This window comes from Protopterus annectens, chromosome 2.part0 (assembly GCF_019279795.1).
Source record: "Protopterus annectens isolate FY-2018-M chromosome 2.part0, PAN1.0, whole genome shotgun sequence".
NCBI lineage: Eukaryota > Metazoa > Chordata > Ceratodontiformes > Protopteridae > Protopterus > Protopterus annectens.
In genome coordinates this window covers 1,966,065,041-1,966,083,353 of record NC_056728.1, presented here as the reverse complement: position 1 = coordinate 1,966,083,353, position 18,313 = coordinate 1,966,065,041, and the positions used below count along the sequence as shown (strand labels likewise).

The 18,313-nt window shown below is 40.6% G+C and overlaps 1 protein-coding gene across 1 annotated transcript in view; it reads right to left on the bottom strand.

The window, feature by feature from the left end:
• Nucleotides 1–18,313, bottom strand: part of FYN (FYN proto-oncogene, Src family tyrosine kinase) — a 1,397,726-nt gene that overhangs the window by 430,022 nt on the left and 949,391 nt on the right. The window contains exon 5 of the mRNA XM_044060462.1: nt 12,848–12,944. Within this exon, the coding sequence (XP_043916397.1) occupies nt 12,848–12,944 (97 nt within the window). The remainder of the gene's footprint in view (nt 1–12,847; nt 12,945–18,313) is intronic.

The following is an 18,313-nucleotide window of genomic DNA, read 5'->3' as shown; positions in this document are numbered from 1 at the left end:
GAGATGTTTGCATAGGTAGTTTTATAGCCCAAGCAAACGCTAAAGATTTTTTTTCCTCAGGTAGATGGCAAGTGTTGGAGGTTTGATGGGGAAGAAAGAGGTATCTGGGAACATATGTTTTGGAGAAACTCTCTAAGGAGTACTCTGTCAGAAATATTGGGGAGTAAATGGATGTAACTACGGCAATGATGTTTTTCTTTTATCTGGGATACAGGATCTGAACTGCCTAGACATTGTAAGGCCTTGCTGAGTATAATTGTGGTGACTGCCAAAAAAGCAATTACTAGAAAATGGCAATCAAAGTTTAAACCAATTGTATTTGAAGTAGTCAATATTGTAACGGAGATAAAAGAACTGGAAGTGGAATATTTAGAAAAGGGTAAAAGCAAATTACATGGAAAAATGGAAATTGTATGAAGAATACATGCAGAGTAATATTTTGGAGGAGGAGTGAGATTTAGGGGAAGGGAGGAGCTGATCCATATAAGTAATGTTGAATTGATAAATATATACACATATACACACACGCACGCACACACACACATATATATATATATATATATATATATATATATATACACATATACACATGCATACATACATATAGATATATATATATATATATATATATATATATATATATATATATATATATATATACACACACACATAAAAATATAAACCCTGTTGCACTAATTTCAGTCAATGCAGCAGGCTAATGCATTTGTGTCTTGTTTGAAGGTTGCATGGTTCAAGTCCCTTTTTACCCCCTATGAATTATTTTATTTTTTATTTCTATTACAAATCCCTGGGGTCTAAGCTGTACTGTTTTAAATGCTATTATGCCACCAGAGTGGTCCCCCCTTTAGTCTAGTTGCTCCCCCAACCCTCGATCCCTGTACCTTTTTAACTAGTTATGACAAAAAAGTAGTACCCCTGTTATCTAGTGGTTTTCCACACCTAATATTGCATGTCCTGCTCATTAGTCTATGGGTGCTGAAGTATGATGGCCACCCCTAACCAACCACCCATACAAACACAAGTGTACAGAAACACATACAAACACCCACCCATTCAACAGTATTTAGTCACACATTCAGCTATTCAACCATACACACACTCAAAATACCTAACAAAACCCCACTGCCCCATTACTGCTACCTCCCAGACAGACACACCTTCCCACTTACACTCACATATGCAGCCCCTTGCTTACACTCACACACACGCACACACACCTTCTAACCCCTACCTTACCTCTAAACTTCCTGGTACTTACTCTATAGTGATGGCCATGTTCACCATCATGACAAGATGGGAGAAGCCATGCTAATCTACATAGTGAAGCAGTTTTATGAATTGCTCAGTATGCAGATGCTTTCCTGGACGTGGTTCCAGGGGAGAAAGCACATGGCTAATTAGCATATGTCTCCTCCCCTAACTGCATCATTAGCATATAACATGGCTGCATTGACAACCCGAAGCCATGCCGCATGACTTTTTTGATTAATGGTTTTAAGCTGAATAACATTTTTAAACTTACTCATGGCATAATGATACACAACTGTATTACAACATAATTTCACATAATTTACAGTTCTACATTGTAGCAACATTTTTGTAATGAATACTGTAAATATCTATAATGATATACTCTATTTTTTTCCACACAACTGTACATTTGTGTATGTGTGCAGCAGGTACATGCATAGAATTACATCTTGGACTTGGTACACATGTTCACTGGGAGTAGTGACTGATGTTTGCCTCAGTACTTAAAAGTAATGGAGTTTTCTCCATCCTCTGTTACTCTAGTCCTTGTATTTGTTTACATTCTACGGCTGTTCTAATATCTGTACTTCAGAGCAATGTGGCACAAAACACCATACTCTGTGTAAAATATGTGTTACAGGTGATTTCTATATAATGATATTGTCAAGCAACACATCAAGTATGCCTTTACTCAAATATATGTATATGAGCTTTGAAATTTTCTGTATGGGAAATATAGCTCAGCTGGTGATATTCTCTATTTTAATATACCTAGTGCCCATAACATTTTGTTATATATTTATAATACAAGTGATACATTATGTGACATAATAAAATCTCAGCATATGTACTAATGTTTAACCACAGTATAAATATGCTATGATACATCTGTGTACATTATTCGCATATTCAATACATCTTTATAGTCCTGTGCCCACATTATGATGAATATTGCATTCCTGACGGCCTTTCCTTACTCATGTGTGCTAACTATAACTTTGCCCCTGGCAACTAACCCCAATCCTGGAAATAGCCTTATGCCCCATTTGCCTGATGAGTCTGATATGCAAAGCTATGGAACGCATTATCATGGACCTAATAAACAATGATATAGGGAATCTCCAAACTCTGGATCCCACACAGTTTGGTTTTGTGAAGGGTAGATAATGCCTGCTCAACCTGGCTCACTTCTTTAAGTCAGTCACCAGAGCTGTGGATGAAGGCAAGGTGGTTCATACAGCCTACTTTGATCTGGCCAAGGCCTTTGATACCATTCCCCACTCCGGAATCATAGAAAAACTCACTAAGCTAGGCAACAACCCCTATATCACTAGGTGGGCTGCAAACTGGCTCACAGATAGAACCCACAGTGTTAAAGTAGCTGACTCCAAGTCAGACTGCCGACCAGTCACAGGGTTTGGTCCTGGGTCCTCTCCTGTTTGGTATCTACTTCTCTGAAGTCCAGGCCAACACGAAGGGACTCTGGCTGACAAAGTTCTCAGACAATTGCAAGTTGGGAGCAATTATTAACTCCCGAAGTGATGTTGACATCTACAGAAAGGCCTCACTGAGACCAATGACTGGTGTCAGAACCATGGCTTTAAGCTCAATGCCAAAAATGTGTCATCATTTCCTTTGGGAAAAACCTGGTTCCCATGAATTACTACATCAATGGTAGTCCACTAAACACAGAAAGCGTTACAAGAGACCTGGGAACACAGGTTGACAGCAACCTCTCTTTTGATCACCACTTTGTCACTGTGGTCAGAAAGTCCTTCTATGTGGTACATCTCATTACTAAGGGTTTTGCATCTAGGAAGAAAGAGGTCATTGTCTCCCTCTACACTTCCCTCATTAGGCCAATCATGGAGTACAATTCCCCATTTGGCATGTACTTCACTAGACACCTGCAACAACCGGAGAGGCCGCAAAATTACCTCACAGAGAGGATTTTATGCCTTAAACACTTGTCCTATATGGACAGACTAAAAAAAACTCTGACTACTCACTGTCTCATATCGCCTACTTACAGGTGATTTCTGCTTGACTTACAAAGCCATGTCTGACCCAGCTCTGTTAGAAATGCTACATCTAAAGAAATCCCAATCCCTTTGCACCACACACTCTAGAGACCTCAACCTCATTATCACAATCAACAGAACATGCAGGAGGGACAGGTTCATAACCCAGAGACTGCCCATGCTAAGGAATAGACTTCCCATACATGTCAAACAAAGCACCTCACTGGCCCTCTTCAAAAGAAATCTCGAGTGGATGGGAAATAGAAAATTCACCCCGGGGATCACCCCAGTGACTCTACTCGACAAAGGCACTGGGAGCTAAGGTCGGGTGGCACAATGCCAGGGTAATCCTATGGGCTAGGCTTGTAAAGGCTCCAGGGCATTAGCCTAGTACCCACCTATGAACCTATGAAAAACCCTAGCAGTATCACTACACTAGACTCTCGGACACACTTCCCATACATAAAACAGAAGCACAACACTAAAGCTATCACCTTTCCAAGGCATCACTCTAACGCTAATTCACAAACAACTGCACATGCACACATACTCTCCCACCCCAAATATCAAAACTTTATTAACATATAGCCACATAACATAACTCAAAGCACATACCCTACACAAACCCAGCCTTTGACATTCGGATGCTCAATAAACTCAGAACTCAATCAAAAGTGCTTGCCAATAAACAATACACAGTACTTCACTTTACAGAACTAGAAATCTATAAAGTGAACTGCTCACACTCACACACACACACACACACACACACACACACACACACACACACACACACACACACACACACACACACGTATACATATTATGTGAATACATACACACATACATATCATGCTCATAAAAGTTCATAAGCAGTTACTAGATATGCTGTCCAGGAGACCACTAAGGATCCTACTGCAATTTGTAACTGCTTCAGAACATTGGTTAAGTGACCTACGTAAAGTTTCACGGTAAGCAAATGAAGGCTGAGGGAATCAAACCTTTCACAGCCGTGAATCTGTCCTGGCCCTTGACTAAGGTGATTCCCCTCAGCAGATAAGAACTGAACAACTATTATGCTAATTATATGCAGCCTATGTATGTATGTTCCTATGTTATAATACAGTTTCAGCTGCAAAATGGAAGACTGTAGCAGTATGCAATTTATGTTCATGTTGAGAAGTTTAAACTTCGCTTTGCAAGTTAAGTCACTACAGCATTTTCTAACTTCGTTCCCATTGTCTGGCTATGACATTCCTTTCTGAGTTGTCTGAAACTAAACTATAGTTACACTCTTAAAGAGTAGACTTTTGGCACTCTGCTTGATATTTCGCAGTGTGCTGTTGGCAGATACCAGTCTTCATCTTCTTTTTCTTACTGCTAGCAAGATGACGGAGTTCAGCAACCAGGTTTATCTGAAGTTCTTTGGCATTTTCTGGGGTTACATTTTCAAATGTGTCCTTAAATGCCAAAAATACAAGAAAGATGGTTCCTTACATCTCTACTCGAAGTGCCCTCTCATATGGCTGAGTATACTTCCAAAGGAGGCTGAGGTTGCCAAATGATAGGGATTCTTTGTCATCCATATTAATAAATCAGCAAAACCATGCAAATTCTCATTGCTATGTATTTGTAGAATACTGAAGACAGCTCTTAGACGGTGCTACTACTGTTCATTTACACATTTATTCTTTGAATGCATTTCAACATATCAGACTTCTCACAAGCCAAATGATCCAATATGTTAAATGAATTAAAATCCTTATTTAGTACTGGTATCTGAGGGAGGATGTAACAGTTTGTATGTTACACTTATTTTGTATATACACATCAATAGTTCAAGAGACAGCGGCTTTACTCAGTGTCTTGTTTACATAAGCAATGAGCACATTATTTTTGTTTTACTGGCTTAGAGTCCCAACGTTTCAACATTATTTTCTGACAAAACATCCTCCACCACCTATATTAAATTAAACATTTTATTAGTTCCGCTTTTCTTTTGCAAATAGTCAGCATGATTACTTTTCTGATATCACAGCATTAGTTCTTTCTGTTTTAATAGGGCCTACAAACAACTATTCTTTCTTATCTGGAGTCAATAACATACAAATTCCTTTTTGACTTAGTTATTTATTTATTTATTTTTGCATTTCTTTAAGAAATGATCCTATCACAGTTTCAACAACACTGGTTGAATGTTTGGCACATCTTTCTCACATGCTTGAAGTCGCACTTAGTACACAAATCTTAAATTTCAAGTGCATTTTATTTCTGTACTCCACATGACTTTCTCTCTCATTTGCGTTACTGTTATTATACATTTTCACTTCCTTATACGACTCACAGCACTTCCATTTCATCATTCCGTTCTTTTAATTTTGTAGTAATAATTTCACCCACTTTGCATACATTCATACATACCTTTTATTTCAGATCAGGCCTACTTCAATTAAATGCTTGCCCCTTGTTTTACTGTTTACTATACCACCAACAATTCTACCTGCCCCTTGTTTTACCATTTATTAAACCACCAACAATTTTGTCTCTTACAAATGAGTTATGCCCGTCACAAAATTCACAGTTGATGATGTGATTGTTTTAGCTGAGTAAAATAATCCCCACAGTTCACACTAAATACTGGTTTCTTGTACAGAAAAAAATATGGAAAACAGAAATTAATTTTAGGGTCACAATAATTCCTGAATCTCCCTTTTACAGCTGCTATTTTGTCTTTCCCTTCTTCTTGAAAGGTAAAGTATTAAATACCTGCAAAGCTTCTTTCAGGGTGATAAGCAGAAACATGGTATTATTGGACCTTTTCTGCACAAAGCAATATTAAATCACATCTCTAGATTCATAGGCTTATGTTTTCTACCAGACTGCCTTGCCACAACAGAATTGTTGGTAGGTGCAAATTGACCATCTTTCCATGAAATAATGAAGTATTTATTTTGTGAGTTATATAACTGAAAAAATGACAAATTAATTTTGATATAGATACATAGATATAATTTTGAACTGCAAATTAAATGTATGCTGGACAGACTGCTCAATAACTCAAAGGCAAATAAACTTGTTGGCTTTTGATGGCATTTAACATTCATAATGTTCATCAAGATGCCCATATGTGCCAAAGACACTGTGCATGGTTTCCAGGTCTTCACGTGGTCTTTCCTATAAATATGAGTACTGCAAGAGATATTCAGTGGCACACAACATCCAAAACTGTTAACACTTTTCTTTTTCAGCATGTGCTACAGAGGATATAGTGAGCTATGCCACACGGGTGGAGTTACTAAAGGTCTGAGTAACACAGTTTAAATAAAAATAGGATGAGAAGTTAATGAAACAGACAAAGCAATGCAAGAAGGATGTTAACAGTATAGACAGGAACAAGAGAAACTTGGAAAAGCAGTACATACTCAAGATAGCAGAGGAAAACTCTGAAGGAAGTAAGATACCATATAGTGTTAGTATTGACTACATGGCTGCTATGCAATTATTTTACTTTAAGCAATGATTTTAGTTTACTTTTCATTATTTAGTAGTATATTTTTAATTATTTACTTATTTTACCAGTGTGCCTATTTTCTGAAATGTTTTATTAATACAGCATTTAGCTGATAAGCACTTCAATAAATGAGAATTTGAAGTTGAAGAATCATTCAGGTTGGAAAAGTAGGAAAACCTAAGAAGGAACTCTGTTTGATACATTATTCTTCGTTGTTGTTGTTTGTCTTTCGGCTTTTCCTGGTTAGGGGTCGCCACAGTGGAACTCCGGTCAGCTAATGATTGGCAGTAGGTTTTTATGGTGCCGAGTTGCCAGCTCGATGCCCAACCTTCAACGAAGACACGCCCATTCACGCATGCTTCGGAATGCCACTCAACCGAGGGCAGGACATGCAGACTTCACACAGCAGGCACTCCCCACACACCAGCCAAGAATCAAACGGGAGAACCTCTTGCTGTGAGGCAACAACGCTACCGTTGCACCACCACGGCATGAAGGAGATACATTACTCTTCGTAAAGTTTGCAAAAATACTGAAACTGTTAAGAGAGATGATCACTCAAAAACAACAAGAAATTAAAGTATCCTGAATAATATTGTGAAGAAGAAGACAAAGAAAATACTTTTTAGTAAGAACAATGGATGTCTAGGGCAGGCAAGATTAAATTAGGGCAATATGACAGTTTCTGTAAGAAGAATCATTTGCTTTTACTCAAGTTGTGAGCCCACCCCCAGATTAGCAAGTTTGATACACCAGTTTATTTAAACTAGTAATGTCTTAACCAACATCGGCAGCTTCAGTGGATGATTTCCCTTCTAAAAAAAAAAAAAAAAAAAAAGAGTCACAGGTCTTAAGATTTTAATAACTAAATAAAACCCCAAAGATTAGTGCTGTTCTTTGTCCCTTGTCTCTGTCTGTTTCTCTCCCTCTAATCAGCACATTGTTTTCAACCTCCATTCTCAACGACTTCTCAAAACATCCAGCAAGCCAATGTCAGGAAAACCATGAAAGCATACATGACAGGCACACCATAGTACCTCACCCAGTCATTTATTTTACTACTGGTTTAGATCTGTAGAATTCTGGGAAATGTACTCATACTATTGGGGTTAGATATTTGCCCCTCATCAAGTACGTATAATGTGGCTTTTCAAAACAAGTAAAAGTTAGCATCTTATCTAGAGATTATTGGGTCCAGGTGCATTACTCCAAGAGAATTACTCCTTAGCCAATAAAATACAGTTGTGTAAGAACTTACCATAATAGCAGATGTTCTACTGATCACTGCTGCAGTATTCATAACAGATGGGTTGTCGTCCACAGACATCAGGTTGAGGTACCAAAGCTTTACCTTCCCCAGGACATACATCTGGATGATGGCCTCAGCGTGTCAGCATTGGGCAATATAAATGGATGTACATGCGAGATCCCCAGACTATCTCCAAGCCAGCGGTCTGAAGACAACTGAGACAGGAGACTTGTCAGCTAGGAGGGGAGTAGTTTGAACAGGTAAGTAAACTCCCCCCAGGAGTGATGTAATAAAATGGGAGTGTGTGTATGTTTTTTGCAAATAACAGGAGAACAGTACAGTAGGGGAAAATAGAAGGATGGGAAGGAATACTGCAACAGTGATCACTAGGACATCTACTGTTATGGTAAGTTCTTATATAACTGTACTGTCTTCTGACTGAAATCACTGTTGCAGTATTCATAACAGATGGGTAATTTCCAGAGCTGTAGAGAGAAGGAGGGTGGAAGGCCAATGAAAAGCTGTAGAATCCAGGAGGCCAGACAGAACAGTTCTAGCAAAAGCCACCCTAGACCTAGAGAAGGTGTCTAGTTTATAGTGGTTAGAGATGGTGTGGACAGAGGACCAGGTGGGCAGCTTCTAAAATGGATTTGTTATCCACACCCTTGTAGAATGCCACAGATGATGCCACTGCTCAAGCTAAGTGTGCTTTTGGACAGGAGGGCAAGGTCTTTGCATGGTGAAAATAGCAGAAGGAGATTAGTGGGAAGGACATTAGTGCTGGGAAGCAGCTTGGAACGCTTGTCTGAGGCCAGGAAAACTGCAGTGGAATCCACCACAGGATTTTGTATAGGTAATTAAGTTCATCAAGAACTCTAGAGAACCTGTCTGGCCTTTTGGCTGCTGGAGGTTGACAGTCAGGTATGGAGGTGCTAGCTTGAAATGCATCCAGTCTCTTGCACAGGGGGAACTGGAGGTGGTGCAGGAGTATCCATCTCTAAAAGACTATAGCATCTCTTTTGCACCTCTGACATCTGTTTAGATTACCATTCAAAGTGTGAAGGGGGAATCAGGAGACAGGGAGTCACCCTCATCAGAGGATAGCTGTTCTGGACAGTGCAGCTGAAATGAGTAGTCCAAAGTATGGTCTGGATCTACCTCTGGTTCCTCCTTGGAGGATGAAGAAACCAATGCCTGTTTCTGTGGTGTAGCCTATACAGGCTGGGACATAAAGGATGGAAGCTTCAGGGACATAATGACTTTAAATAACCCCTGAGAAAATGCTATCCATTATTTTTCCCTGGAAGCTAAAGGAAGCATCGTATGTGTAAGTTTTTATTCTTTTTAGGGGTGACATCCACCTGTACCATCTTAGGAGGTGAGGAACTTTGGCGTATTTTGTTAAGTGTTCATGGAACCTCTTCCCATCCTAGAATCTGACGGACTCCGTGTAGGCCCTCTGAAATAATGAGGTGTGGTTCGTCGGAGAAGTCGGTCAATGGCAAGACCTAATGAGCCATACTTGTCTCCAATAGTGTCGCAGTAGCGGGCTCTTGAGATACGGTCTGATGTACCATGGGTTTGACCACCTCAACAGTTACATCTGATTCAGAGACAAAAGAAGATGAATCCTTTCTGGGTCTTTTAATTTTTTTCTTGGGCAGATGGCCGATATCAGAGATTCTAACATGGCATAGTGAGCTACACGTTTTAAGCACTGAGTTTCGAAGAAGGTATTAAGAGTAGAAAGCCTGGACTAGAGAGCTTTAGAAACAAATGAATGACAAATAGAACAAGATTTGTAGTCATGTTTGGGCCCTAGATAGAACAGCTACTTGGTGTGCAAGTCTTTGTAATGAATTTGCCTACTGTACTTGCATTTACGCCTTCTAGCTGACATCTAAAAACAGTTAATGTACAGTCAAAAAGTTAGAAAGGAAGGATCCCCAATAGGATACTTAGTCTGAAACAGTTAGTAACAAATGGTATATATCACATTACCTAGTTCCTGGGTCACCGATGAAAAGGGACACTTATGTCCAGCCTGCTTACACAGTTAATAAATAAATAAATATAAAAAATACATGAATTCACAACAGATATTATAAGGCAAAAGCACATACTAAGCAGTAAATCACTATTAAATATAAAATTAACAAGAGAAAGCACCCCAGCAGTTGTTAAGCAACATTCTTTTTTTTAACCTAAAAATATTAAAGGTGCAAATAAGACTATGTGTGAATGGCAAGTTTCTTTCTTTATTCTGTGTTTTCTAAATTAAGAAAGAAGTGGGTTATATATGATGAAGCAAAAAAAAAAAAAAGAAAAACTAGGACATTTGGAAAAATATGCACCTGATGGCACCATTTACTAAGCTGGCAGCAGTACAGCTGTATATAAACACAGATCTCCGTTGCTTTTTTTAAACCTGTGTCGCTATGTTAAACTCCTTTAACATAGCGAGACAGTGTTTTAAAAAAGACTTATACTAATGGAAAAAGTCCGGGCGACCGGACCTTTTTCCATTAGTATAAGTCGATTTACAACATGCAAGCTGGCCAATCAGCGTGCACGTTTTGGAATATTAATGGGGGGGGGGGTCATGGTATAATAGTACAGAACCTGGGTGGCATGTTTGCAGACTAATTCACATACTAACAGAGGCTGATTCTGCAAAACAGAAAGACTCTATAAACCAAACACCAGTGTATGGGGTGAAGAAGGCAGCTGCTCCAAGCACAAAATATTACAGGCATGATCAGGAATAGCAGTTCCTCCATTTTTTCTGTACTGGCATTTCTGAAGGCCGGTACAGATGGGTATTTAATAGCTTTTAGTGTGTTAAGTTGCAACAAGCCAATATTATAGCAATAACCCACGCCTGGGTGTGGGTAATGCTGGATTTACTCACGGTTGGCGTGGTTTGGTCCCTAGGGCGAAGCCCGAGGGACCAAACAAAGCCAACCGTGGGTAAATCCAGCATTACCCACACCCAGAAGTGGGTTATTGCTACTATACAATGACATTATTTAAGAAAAAAAAAAATTACTTTTCTTAAATAATGGCATTGTATAATGCCTCCTTGCCGCCCTTCCGCAGCTGTCTGGTATTCCGCAGAAGTTCTGATGTACTGCGCATGCCTACGCAGTACATCAGAGCTGTGGGCAAAAGCAACGGAGAAAGCAAGATCTCCGTTGCTTTTTACTGTTTCTCTATGTTAAATGGGTTTAACATAGAGAGACAGCTTTAAAAAAAGCAACGGAGAATCTCCGTTGCTTATTTTAAAGCTGTCTCGCTATGTTAAACCCATTTAACATAGCGAAACAGTTTTGAAAAAAGCAACGGAGAAAGCAAGATCTCAGTTGCTTTTTACAAACTGTTTCGCTATGTTAAATGGGTTTAACATAGCGAGACAGCTTTAAAATAAGAAACAGAGATCTCCGTTGCTTATTTTAAAGCTGTCTCGCTATGTTAAACCCATTTAACAAAGCGAAACAGGTTTAAAAAAAAGCAATGGAGAAAGCAATATCTCCGTTGCTTTTTACACACTGTGTCGCTATGTTAAAGGAGTTTAACATAGCGAGACAGCTTTAAAAAAAGCAACGGAGATCTCCGTTGCTTTTTTTAAACCTGTGTCGCTATGTTAAACTCCTTTAACATAGCGAGACAGTGTTTTAAAAAAGACTTATACTAATGGAAAAAGTCCGGGCGACCGGACCTTTTTCCATTAGTATAAGTCAATTTACAACATGCAAGCTGGCCAATCAGCGTGCACGTTTTGGAATATTAATGGGGGGGGGGGTCATGGCATAATAGTTTTTTTTTTTTTGTTCTTTACTTGAAGAGCTGAGTGAGGTCGGGCACCACATCATGGGCTGGCACTGGACACCAGATGAGCCAGCTATGGCTCTGATTGAAAGTTCCTTGTTGACCTCTTAAAGGCTGTCAGTTGTTAGACAGAAGACCATTGTATGTACAAGCAGCTACCCAATTTAAACAGAACAATTTGAACCAAACCTCTGAATGGGACAGAATTGAAATTGCACCCACTGAATGAGAGAATAAGGTTCCATTTAAAAGTCTAAGGGAAGAGGATTTACCATAGCTGCCCATGGAGTTTTCGCAGTGAGCTCTAAATGTTGTTTATCACCCAACATTAGGGTGGGAACAGAGCAGGATCTAGCAGGCACTGAAGAACACTTAATTGTAACCTGCAAACTTTACAATCTGTGTATCATAATGTTCCATTTTTAAATGGAGTAAAACACCCACCTTTGAGTCAGTACCATTCAAAATCAAGCTTCCTCACAGGTTGAGTAATCATTGGTATGCTTTTAATACTTACTGTACATGACGTACATATGGCAAAATGTACAATATTCATAATAACTGTAATTTTTGTACTCATCCTTTCACAAAAATAAATCTGTCAGTAAATGAAGGAAAAATGAAAAGATAATATCAAATAGGACATTTATTCAAAAGGTAATACTGTAGATATTAATTAATATACTAGTCTGCTGTATAATGTTGAGCTTGCTTAGTTTTAATTATTATTTTTTTTTTAGTTCATGATTTCCTGGAGATTCCATTTATACCACTGGCGAAAGAACCTTCATAGAAACTTTCCAACTTTCAACATTAATTATTGCAATTACATCTGATTCCAACACTTAGACAGCACTGCCTGTTGGAAATCACTTAATTCTACGCTACTCGGCTGTATATGAAAAGGCTTCTCTTTACATCAAGATGGTCCACAAAAAATTCAACAAAAGAGCAGGAAGAACTTACGTGCTGTTGAGTATCTGGAACTTTTCACCTTTCAAAAAACTAAGGTCATCCTCAGTTCTGGCTTCATAATCATAAAGTGCCACAAAAAGGGTTACTCCTACAAAGAAAAAAAAATATGAGGAAACACAATAGGTAATTAGATATCAAAATCTATTCAACTTCAATCTGCTACTTTCATTACGTTATTACTTTTCTCTTACATAGAATGGATATTTGCCAGCTTCTAAACACCATAAATATATCTTCTAATCACAGCAGGAAAACTTAAGCAGATGAAGAAAGTAGTCTCAGAACAATGAAATGTAGTATCTTTATATTTCTTCCTGAAAATAACATTCATGGATACTCCATCCCTTGTCTGTATGAGGTCTGCTGTTTCCTCCAGCTAACTGTGCACTGTGACCAGGAAAATAAATACTAAATACCATTTCATGTGAACGATGGCCTGTAATTCACCAACTTTTAAAAACGTACAACTTATCAGTGGCTCTTAAACGATACTCAGAATCAGAAATACAGTAGCAATAATCATAATGATTACTAACATTAAAAATGATGAGCAAAAATGACCTTTACTTTTACAGCAGTTGTAAAATTAGATATGTACAACAGTCAATAAGAAATGTCCTTGATAAAACTAACTTTTGGTACTACTAACCACTACTACTTGTAGACAGTACAGCTGCAGGAGATACTTAGTATAAAACTACATAATCCCCTCTATTTCAACCTTTAGGTAATATTTCACATATATTTCAACCTGGCACAGGATAACTAGTTGGCACAGAAATCTGGAGCAGTGCATGGCATGCCTCTCCTCTACAAGGTCAGCTACCTTCTAAGATGACAGTCACTATCTGTGGACCCCTAACTATGAACACTGACAGAGGGACAATGCAGTTTAGCTTTTCAGTGCTACTGATTTTAGCTTGTTTTTTTAGCTATTTATTTTACAATACTACAACCTAGGCTTTTACACCTTTGGGTGTGGTTAGTCAGTTCTTGTGTGTGTGTGTGTGTGTGTGTGTGTGTGTGTGTCCAGTGTTTCCATTTGTATCCTTCTTAGTTTATGTTTTATACCTGCTTAATTGTATTAGTTTGCAAATATGTTACTTCCTCATTTCCCTTGGTCATGGGTTATCATTATTCTAGAGCTCTTCTGCTAGCCTTGAATCCCTTTGTCTTTCTCCAGGTACCCTATAGTACTGCACAAGGCAAAGGGCAGCTGCGCAACACCACCAGCATCCGAGACTTCTGGGGTCTGAGTTTGGCATCATACTGGCCACAGTTAGTTTCTGCCACAAAGTTTTTGTATGTCGTATTCTATAATACAGTTCTTCCTCTGTGCTCCGGGCTCATTCTGCTCCCCTACCCTATTCCCCCTATTCCCCCAATTCCCACCTGCCCCCACTACATCTATCCTTATAGTCACAAAACCACACTCACTCCTCTTTTTTACCTATCACACGATTCACCACCCCCCCTCAGCTACTACCTCCCCTGCCTCTTGTTAAATTACTCCATTCTAGTCCAATCACCTCACCCCCACTATCTATTCCATACCCCATACTCTTCACCACAAACCAACACCCAGACAACTATCTCCACTCCATCCCACACCTTAACCCAATCCATATCAATCCATTAACCTACTATGCACATTTCACCCAAAAACTGATTTATTACTCTTCTACCTTTCTCCCTTCTCCTCCTACTCCAACTTGCCCAACTCCCTAAATTCTCATACTCCACACCCTTTCACACTACCTCCACCCACTCTAAGAATGAGCCCCTTTATACAGCTCACATTTCTCCTCACCTCTATCAATCTAACTACCATCTCCTATTCAACATAAAGATTCTTTCCACTCCAAATGTACACCCCCCTTCCATATTCCCCATACCTCCATCTCTCTCCTCCCCTAACCTCAAACTCTATGACCTCTAAAAAAGTACAGTTGTGTACACATACCATAAATGTAGATTTTTGAGTGTATTCACTGTTGCAGTCATCAGCTGTGGGTTATCCCTGCTGTGGTAGCCCTCGGCTGGCCCGAATACCAGAGTCAATGTTTTTGTGCATCGGCTGCTGTCACCTGTAGTCTGACTTCAGATCATCAGTACTATAAAGCAAGGCAGCCGACATCATTACATCAGTTTTTCTTGCCCTAATCCATCAGAAGCACAAGGGAAAAGACAGAAGTGGTCCTGGCGGCTAACAGCCACCTTGGGAGGCATGTGTCCCCCTAGGGGAAGATGTGAAAAGGGGGGTGGTGGGAGGGAAACCAAGACTGCAACAGTGAATACACTCGAACATCTACCTTTATGGTAAGTGTACACAACTGTACTATCTTCTTCATGTTTCAATGTTGCAGTCATCAACTGTGGGAAGATTCCCAAAGCTGAGGTAAAGGGTGGAAGGATAGGTAAAGTTCTAGGTATGGGTCAGCAGGCCCTGCAGAAATGCAGAGGCAAACCCTGCCTTAGACTTAGAAAAGAGAGTTAAGTGGTAATGCTTTGTAAAGGTATGGACAGAGGTCCAGATGGCCGCTTCAAATATGTCCCTGGTAGGTACTCCTCTGAGGAAAAGAGTGGAAGTGGAGGTTACCCTAGTGGAATGGGTACGGATCGACTTAGTGATGGGTTTCCCATGTAGTCTGTAGCAAAAATGGATACAGTGTGAAATCCATTTGGAAACTGTTTGTTTGGAGATGGGCTTCCCCTCTGCCCCTGGGACAAAGCTTACAAGAAGCTGGTCAGTTTTTCTGAATGGCTTAGTGTGGTCCAAATAGTATCTGAGTTGTCTGTGCACATCTAGTGAGTGTAGAATTCCTTCCCCCTTGTTTTGAGGGTTGGAAAATAAGGTGGGAAGGTGTTTGGCCTGGTTAAGGGTCACAACAGATACCACATTGAGCATAAAGGAGGGCTTAGTCCTCAGGGAGACTCTGTCTGCAAGGAACATTATGAAGGGTTCGACAGCCATTAGAGCTTAAAGTTCTGAGACTCTTCTGGCTGAGCTTATAGCTAGTAGGAAGGCAGTCTTCCGGGAGAGGTATTTCAATTCTGTTGAAGCGGCAGGTTCGAAAGGAGGTAAGGTTAGTTTCTCTAACACATAATTCAGGTCCCGGGGTGGAGGAGGAGGCCTTCTGGGAGGCCTGATATTAGAAGCCCCTCTGAGAAATTGCTTAATCAAAGGGTGAGAGAAGAGGGGTAGGTCTGAATCATAATGGGCAGAGATGGCCGAGGCATGGATTTTAATAGAGGAGAAGAAGAGGCCATTACTGAGTAACTCTGCTAAGTAATCCAGGATTAGTGGGATGGAAGGTTGGGAGGTACTGCCTCCTTTTGATGGTTTCCAGGAGCAGAATCTTTTCCATTTTCCTGCATAAGATTTTCTTGTGCTGGGCCTTCTGGCCTCTGTGATGATATCCAGGACCTGTTTGCTTAACAGTGACTTCTTAATATTTAGTGTATGAGCCATGCTGAAAGTTTGAGAGTCTGTAGGTCTGGGTGCAGTACCTTCCCCCTCTCCTGGGTCTGACCTTAGGGAAAGCAGCTTTGGGGTCTGTAAGGTCAGACTGCATAGTAAGGAATACCAATACTTTCTGGGCCAATCTGGAGTGATGAGGATGGCCTTTGGTCTTTCCTCTCTTATTTTGATCAGAACCTTGGGAATAAGGGGCAGTATGCGTACACAAAGAGGGAGCTCCAGGGGAAGAAATAGCCAGGGAATTGTTATGGCTAGGCTTGGAAAGGCCCTAGGGCCGATAGCCTAGTACCAACCTATGAACCTATGCTAGGAGGTGATACTCCCTGGTACAAAACTTGTGTAGCTGGTGGTTGAGGTGCGAGGCAAGGTGGTCCACCTCTGGGGTCCCCCACTCTTGGGTGATTTGCAGAAAGATTTCTCTGCAGAGCTGCCATTCATGGGGGTCCAGTAAGTTTCTGATTAGGTGGTCTGTCAGTGTGTTGATCCCTGGTAAGTATTGGGCAATTAGGTGTAGCCCCATGGAGGTTGTTGTAAGCCACAGACTCATGGCTAACCTGCACAAGGGGTAAGATTGGGTGCCCCCCTGCTTGTTAATGTACCACATTACTGTGGTGTTGTCTGTTTTTATAAGGACCCCTGGCTTGGGATGGGGTTGGAAGGAAGTCAGGGTGTTTTGCACTGCCATCATTTCTTTCTGGATGATGTGCAAGTGAAGTGGCTGGGGCATTCCTAAGGCCTTGGGTAAACCTGCCTGCTAGGTGAGCGCCCCAAGCTATGTCTGAGGCGTCGGTGGTGATGGTCTGGCCAGAAGGGTGGAGGATGATGGGAAGACCCTTGTTCATGGCACAGGCCTTTGCCCACCAGAGAAATTTATAGGTCGGTACTAAGCTATTGGCCCTAGGCCTATACAAGCCTAGCCAAACAGTTCTCCCAATATTTCTTCCCACAATATTTACTTCCCTGGTCTCCTGTCTAGCAGGGTGACTAACGTGACCCCTGGGGTGAATTTCCTATCTCCCATCCAATTGTCAAGGTTCCTTTTGAAGACGGCCAAGGAGGTGCTCTGCTTGACATGTATGGGCAGTCTATTCCAGAGTATGGGGAGTCTCTGGGTCAGGAACCTATCCCTCCAGCATGTTTTGTTCATTCTGATGACAAGGTTTAGATCCCTGGAGTGTGTGGCTCTGAAGGATTGGGATTTCTTTAAGTGGAGCATGTCCAACAGCTCAGGTTTGACATGGCCTTGTATGTTAAGCAGAGATCGCCTGTGAGTAGACGATATGCCACAGAGTATAGGTGGAGTTTTTTTTAGACAGTCAGCATACGGCATCTGCTTTAGGCCTGTGATTCTTTTAGTGAGGTATTTCTGTGGACTTTCCAGCTGTTGCAGATGTTTTGTGAGGTACATACCAAATGGGGCATTATACTCTATAATGGGTCTAATGAGGGATGAGTACAGTGGGACAATGACCTCCTTTTTTCTGGATGAAAAGCCTTTAGTGATGAGGTGTGCCACATAGGATTTCCTGACTGTTGTGGTGATGAGGATATCGAATGCGAGACCACTGTCCACCTGTGTCCCTAAGTCTCTCATCACACTTTCGGTGTTTAGTGTACTGCCACCTATGTGGTAATTCATGGGTACATGTTTTTTCCCAAAGGGGATAACTATACATTTCTTGGCATTAAGCTTGAGCCCATGGCTCTGGCACCAAACATCTGTTTCTGTAAGGCCCTTTTGTAGAATATCCACATCATTTGGGGATTCAATAATGGCTCCTAGTTTGCAGTCATCTGCAAACTTTGTTAGCCAGAGTCCCTTAATGTTGGCCTGTACTTCAGAGAAGCAGATGCCAAACAAGAGCGGTCCCAGGACTAAACCCTGAGGTACTCCACTTGTCTGGAGTTGGATTCGGAGTCAGCTACTTTTACAGTCTGGGTTCTGTCAGTAAGTCAGTTGCCAACCCATCGAGTGA